General features: G+C 30.6%; 1 protein-coding gene across 1 annotated transcript; it reads right to left on the bottom strand.

Annotated features, from left to right (window-relative positions):
* Nucleotides 1-2,552: 2,552 nt before the first annotated feature.
* Nucleotides 2,553-4,861, bottom strand: LOC129616656 (uncharacterized). The gene is made up of 3 exons (XM_055532290.1): nucleotides 4,350-4,861; nucleotides 3,360-4,205; nucleotides 2,553-3,240 (listed from the first exon to the last, which is right to left on the bottom strand). Exons 1-3 carry the CDS (start codon nucleotides 4,859-4,861, stop codon nucleotides 2,553-2,555), a joined length of 2,046 nt encoding a protein of 681 aa, XP_055388265.1.
* Nucleotides 4,862-7,021: the final 2,160 nt, after the last annotated feature.

Genomic DNA, 7,021 nt, shown 5'->3' with positions numbered 1-7,021 from the left:
ACATGAACCAGCCCAAGTCTTTTATAAACTGTTCTAAACCCCTGATACTTACGAGTACATTTGTTAGGACCGTAACTTGCAAAAAGGAAAGCGACCCAAGGGCTCTAGCCCTTCCCGTGCTAAAGCTGGATATGAGTACAGAATATAAACCACCATCACCTCCTCTTCGGTAGCAGAAAAGTTTAAGAGTTTTTATCTTCAATGAAAATAGAGCCCGTAAATTAAAATTAAACTCACTGGTCTGTAAAATCAAACATTTCCCTTAAATAAGTGAAATCATAAAAAAGCAAAACGCTATATTCTATTTACACAATTCTCTTTATTTATATCATATAATTTTATGATTATTGCATACTTTTAGAATGAAAAGAAATGTCAGAAATATTACTGTAATAAAAAAAAAATCTGATGTGGTCAGCACATAACCGACCGCATTGTGTATTGTCTAGTTAAATTAAAGTGTTACAGAATATTATAAAAGTATCTGTTAAATACTTCTTTCCAATTTTTAGGACATTAGTAAGCTTATAGTTAACATATTTAGAAAAATGTAAATTTGGCTCTTAGTAGAGTTTCGCTTTGTGCTACCCGAATTCCCTGAAATCCTCGCCAGTTAGTTTCGGTAACAACCAGAACTCAAATATCAAATTTCAAGAAATTCCATCAATTTGTTCTGTGGATATGGTGAAAAATGTAAAATCGGCCCGCAAATCAGTTCTCGAGCCCTGATCTTTCCAAAAAATTTATATGTTCATTGTTTTAATACGAGGAGTTCATATATTAAATTTCAATGAAATCGGTTGATTATTTCTCTTTATATACACAAAAATGTATATTTGGCCCCTAGTAAACGTTTAGTTGCCGATGCCTGATTTCTTCCAAAGCATACGAATTTTTGCGGACGGTCGAGCTGAACTTATATATAAAATTTCAAGTAAATCGGTTGAATATTTTCTTCAAAATGTTCAAAAATGTAAAACAGGCCCGCTAAAAAGTGCAGTTCCCGAGGCCTGATATATACCAAAAGTTGATCAATCCGTGCCATGGTGGAAACAAACTTACATATAAAATTTCATCAAAATCGGTTCAGCCGAACTTGAGATACACGCGTGCACACACAGACCGACAGACCGACAGAATATATAGTTGCTAAAAATAGTTTATTTACACTTACTCCCTACTATGGAGAAGTACGTTCCCACCGAAAACTCGATATGCAAAATTTGTTGCCATCACATAACCTACCTATTATTGGAAAAAGATGTCTAAAGGACCTTTTAGTTTTTTTTACATTTTTTCAAGTCTATTCTAGTTTTATAAATTATTATTTACTATACCATGAATATTTCGTGATTCATATTTAGTAATTAGCACTTTTCCAAAAATTTTTTGAAAAAAAGTGCTTATTAGTTTCACTCTGTCCGTCCGTCCGGCTGTCTGTGTGTCTGTTTACAAAACTTCTACACCCTTGAAGATAGAAAGCTGAAATTTTATACGTACATAGATCTTTACTAGAAACTTATTTCCGTTGAACAAAATTTTTACCAATCTCCCCCCCTCTAGAAGTTATACCCTCCAAAACTATAACAATCGCCTTTTTTAACTATTTCTTGCAATTAAACCATAAGTATTTTTAAATTTTGCAAATGCAGAAAAGCAGTGACTTGCTTCCCCTACCGCGGTATACAATAGTTTAACTTTAGAAAAACAAAATGGCCGCTCAAATTTACCGTTATCTAAAGTCTTTTTTTTTCAAATTTTTGATGTCGTTTTTCTTCTAGACCCCAGATTGAAGAAGCTTGAAATTTTAGGGGCTTTTAGACATTAATAAATAGTTCATTTCATTAGAAAAATTTTTTTTCCATCTCTACCCCCTCTCAAGTTATCGCCTTTTGAAATTTGTAAAATTTGAATATTTGACACCATATATTTCCTAAACCGCAAGCTTTTTCAAATTTCTATAAACACAAAAAGCTAACGATTAATTCCATGACATTATAAAATATAATTATTTTTCTTAACTCACACAATTAACCCTTAAAATCGAGCATTATATTAACCCCACTTTATATTAATTTTTGCTTTATTTCAAAGACTGCATGTATGCGTTATCCTAAATATATGCAATACTAGAAATAGTTTTGTATATGAATGAAAATAATTTTAATAGTGTGATAGGTATACATAGACTGTATTTAAAAGCAGAATTTTCACCTGTTGAATAATACAAACAATTGGTTTGCTCCAACTTTATTTTAAAAAATAATCTAAGTTATTATTAATTTAACAAGCCTATTATTTATATAACTTCATCAAAGAAGAATAATATTACATATTTCTTATAAAATATCTCCAAAATATGATAATCAATCATAATTTTTTCAATTTACTATTTTTCATGCATATATTAAGCGGCACAAATATAAATTGATAGTCGTAGAATTAATAAAACTGATTCTGATGAATATTATTAAAGTAAGTTTAATTTCGATGACATATTGAATATTTTATTGAAACCATCTAAATTTCCTTGCATCATCATCATCTTAGCTTTACAGTCCGGGGTGAACCATAGCTTCTGCTACCACCGCCCGCCATTGATCTTTCTGCTTTGCAAGATTGTTCCAATTAACGACGGTCATTGATCTTAAATCTGCTTCTACGTCTTCGATCCATCTTTTTCTTGGCCGGCCACGTCTCCTGTATCCTTCAGGCACTCCTTTAAAAACTTTTCCAACTGCTCTTGCATCATCCATTCTTAATAGATGTCCCAGCCATCTAATCCCTTCTGCTTTTATGAACCCAATTACATTTCGCCCCTCTATTAAATTTTCGATTTCGTGATTATACCCAATTCGGTAAGAACCGTCGTCAGATCTTATTGGTCCATATATACCTCTAAGTATTTTTCTTTCGAACGATGCAAGTGCACCGATGTCGGTAGATTTTAATGTCCAAATTTCACATCCATATGTTAGAACCGGCCTTATCAGCGTTTTGTACATTTGTAATTTTTGGTTTCTTGATAGAAGCCCTGAGTGCAGCAGTTTTCTGTGGGCATAATATGTTTTGTTTGCAGATTGAATTCGTCGTAATATGGCAATTGATGTTTCCCTATCAGAACTTAATAACATGCCAAGATAATTAAATTCCCCAACCGCTTCAAATTCATGACCACCGATCACCAAATTCTGTGGCGATCGGGATTTATTGTTGGTTCGAACATATACTTTGTTTTGTCTGTATTTATATTTAACCCCATTGTTATAGCCGTCGTTTCAAGTTTTTCAAAAGTCTCTTTCAAGTCGCTCAGATTTCTTGAAAGCATCACGATGTCATCGGCATAAGCACATATTTGCACGCTTTTATTGAATATTGTACCGCCGGGATCTACATCCCTAACAACGCTATCTAACACAAGATCAAAAATTAAAGACGATAGCGCATCGCCCCGTCTTACGCCTGAGTTCATTTCAAACGAGTTTGATAACTCTCCCTGAATAAGTACTTTGGCAACCGTATTCGTAAGTGTCATCATTGTTAATTTAATTAATTTCTTGGGTATGCCATTAACTTGAAGAATTTGCTCTATTCCTGACCTATTTATGCTGTCAAACGCTTGCTTAAAATCTACGAACAAACAATGCATGTCAATAGAATATCCAAAAAATTTTTCAAAGATTTGACACAGTATAAAGCATTGGTCTGTCGTAGATCGATTTTGTCTGAAACCGCACTGATAGTCACCCAATATTTCTTCAGCAAATAAATTAATTCTATCGTATAATACATTTGTGAATACCCTGTATCCAGTATCTAATAGTGATATACCACGATAATTGTTGCATATTGTCTTGTCTTCTTTCTTATGAATTGGAATCATGATGCTCGTAAGCCATTCCCGTGGTATGGTCTCTTCTTGCCATACCTGACATACTATGCCACGTAATTCACTAAATACCCTTGTACCGCTGTATTTCAATAATTCTGCAGTGATAGAGTCTTCACCTCCACCCTTGTTGTTTTTTAGCTTATTTAAAGCTTTTTTAATGTCATTAAGTGTGGGTAGCTCCATCACATTCTCGACTGTACGGTACAATATTGTATCATGGTTGCCATTATCATTATCAAATTCGTTTCCATTTTCGCTGTTCAGGAGTTCGCCGAAATGCTGCATCCATCTCGCTATGATTTTCTGTTTGTCTCTTATGATACTTCCATTTTTATCTTTGCATATGTTTATTCGGGGCTGAAACTTCTTTGTTTGTTTTTTAATATTTGAGTACATACCTTTTACTTTGTTTTGTTTAAAATCGTTTTCTATTTCCTCAATTTTTCCTTTAATGTACCGCTTTTTCCTTTTCCTTATCGCCTTCTTAGCGATTCCTCTTTTTTGTTGGTAGTCTTGTAAGTTTTGTCTCGTTGGTGCACCTAAACATTTCCTTTTAGCTTGCGTTTTCGTTTCGTTCAATTGCTTGCATTGCTGATCGTACCATTCATTTGAATTATTGATTTTTTTGCCGATTGTTTCATTTGCCGCATGGCTCAGTATACTTTTTATGTTGTTCCATTTATCAGATACATTAGTCTCGTTTTCACGTTGATTTCCATTAATCTTTTCTTCTACTTTTTGCTGAAATCCTACGCGTTCTGAAGTACTTTCAATAATTTTGCTTGTGTTCCATATAGTTCTTTTGAAGTTGTTTCTACTATTCACATCTGAAATACGTTGATGTACTTTAGCAACAACTAAGTAATGACCTGAGTCGCAATTCGCACCTCTGTATGATCTAACGTCAGCTATAGAAGTTGCGAGTCTTTTGTCGATCATAACATGGTCAATTTGATTAGCACCTCTCATTCCAGGTATTTTCTAGGTTTCCCCATGTATATTTTTGTGTGGAAAGGAAACACTGCTAATCCACATTCCTTGACTTGCAGCAAAGTTACATGCGCGAATACCGTTGTTATTACTGATATTGTGTAGAGAATGTTGTCCAGCAACTTCTCCCACAAAATACTCCTTCCTTGCATCAATCATATTTATTTGTAACAATTCTAGCTTCAATCTTAATATATACCGAATTCTAAATAAATATGTAGTAATGCTTTTGCTTAATAATTTTTGCTTAACTTCAGTAGAATGCTGAATGTTGTTGATCATTCTATAAATATGTTTATTTTTGTAATTATAAATTCGACTATCAAATTTCTACTGTTGCAAATGCAATGGGAAATTCATGGTGCATCCACAATATACATAATATGTAGCCGTCCAATCCATGTTGTATAAAATGAATCATTTCCCTTTAACCTCTTATAAGAATTTATATTTATAAAGCTTTACGTCTAAGTAATAAAAACTATATACACTATTGATAATTATCTTCCTATTACTATTAAATAATTTTGCATATATTTTGGGGAAATCTTAAATCTTATATAAAACCTAATTTGATTGTAAATTCATTTAGTTAACGTATCTATAAGGTATACATTTTGCTTTTATTAGAAAAAAATGGAAAGAATATTGAGATATTACAAATTTTAAGAGAAAATAGCTCTGGATCACAAAGGAAATTTGTTCTAAGTTGAAAAAAATGAAATATTTATTGAGATCTAAAAATTTTTAAAAGATGAGATGTATTTCAGTTGTCGTGTAGGAGAAAATATTGCTCCAATAGTAAGGGAAAAAGAAGTTTACCTTACCTGAATGCGTAAAATATGGTGTAACTTGTTACGCCATATTTTTCATAATAGTATAAAAAATTCCGTCTTTATTGCGCTTGAGAAGTTGTTATGTTTTTTTTATAATATCTTTCTGCTCTATTCTAATTTGATTTATTTGTAAACTATTTTATTTATTTCTTATTTTATTTTATAATTTATAAAATGTTTGATATATAAAAATATATTCCATTAAAATAATTTTGAGAAAATATCAAAATAAATTTTGATATGATTTCAAAAATTTAAATTAATTAATATAATGTATATTAAAAATTTTATATTATTATTTGTTTGTATATCACTCACACTACATTCTTATTTCTGTTGTATATAAAATCAAAAATATACCTTTAAGTTGACCAGTAAGAATAGTTATAAAGTAAATATATATTATGTATAAAAACCATGCTATTTCAACAATGTTAAGAAGGTAAAATATCGAAACATACATACGTTCATATAAATATGTATATCATTATGCAATCGTTATTTTTTTGTTTGACTAAATAATATTACGAATTACGATATAACATTTAAAGTTCTCCTAAGTATATAATTTTAACTTAACTGTGAACTTTACAATATCACACAAAAATAAAACTATAAAAGATATCACAAAAAATTTTGACTCAGTTTTAAAACTTGAACTCAATTTTAATGAGTACAATTTTTATATCTCATAACAGTCAAAACACTAGTTTTCTCTTGAGTGCAAATACATATTGTTTCATTTACCATCGTAAATGTTATTATATTATAAATTGCAGAGCGAACTTAAAAATAAATGGGAGTTATTTTAAAATGAGAGTTTTTAATTTTGAAATGAGAGTTTTATTTTGAAATGAGAGTAATGATTACAAAACAAAATATTCTTGGAATAAGATCGGTTGTAATGTAATATGTATCACATAATGTATTCGATTTTTCAATATAAACACAGATATTTGTTTGCATTCATATTCGTATTTTCTGTATAAAAAAATTGGAATTTTTTTTAAAAATATGTGACTATGTGATTATAAAGTATTATTTTTATATGAAAAACTTACGTTTCATAACAATAATGCTGTTTTTAAAAAATAAAATTAAGCTAAACCAATGATTTATAAAGTAACATTTTTCGCTTCAACAGGTGAAAATATTGCTTTTAAAAACAATCAATTACATTATTTTTCATCCCTATACCAAAATATTTCAAAAATTGCGTACATAAGGGTAAGCATTGTATGCAATCTTTAGAATAAAACAAAAAAATCTAAAGAGGGGTTAACATGATACATGAATTCAAGGG

This window comes from Condylostylus longicornis, unplaced genomic scaffold (genome assembly GCF_029603195.1).
Source record: "Condylostylus longicornis isolate FDR11 unplaced genomic scaffold, ASM2960319v2 ptg000267l, whole genome shotgun sequence".
Lineage (NCBI taxonomy): Eukaryota > Metazoa > Arthropoda > Insecta > Diptera > Dolichopodidae > Condylostylus > Condylostylus longicornis.
The sequence above is the reverse complement of the archived record's forward strand: the minus strand, read 5'-3'. Positions and strand labels throughout refer to the sequence as shown.

Coding starts and splice junctions, on each gene's coding strand:
- LOC129616656 (XM_055532290.1), bottom strand. CDS start 4,861: ATGAGAGGTGCTAATCAAATTGACCATGTTATGATCGACAAAAGACTC. Junction 4,206..4,349: donor ATAAGGAAAAGGAAAAAGCG/GTACATTAAAGG, acceptor AAGTATCATAAG/AGACAAACAGAAAATCATAG. Junction 3,241..3,359: donor ACAATATTCAATAAAAGCGT/GCAAATATGTGC, acceptor ATATAAATACAG/ACAAAACAAAGTATATGTTC.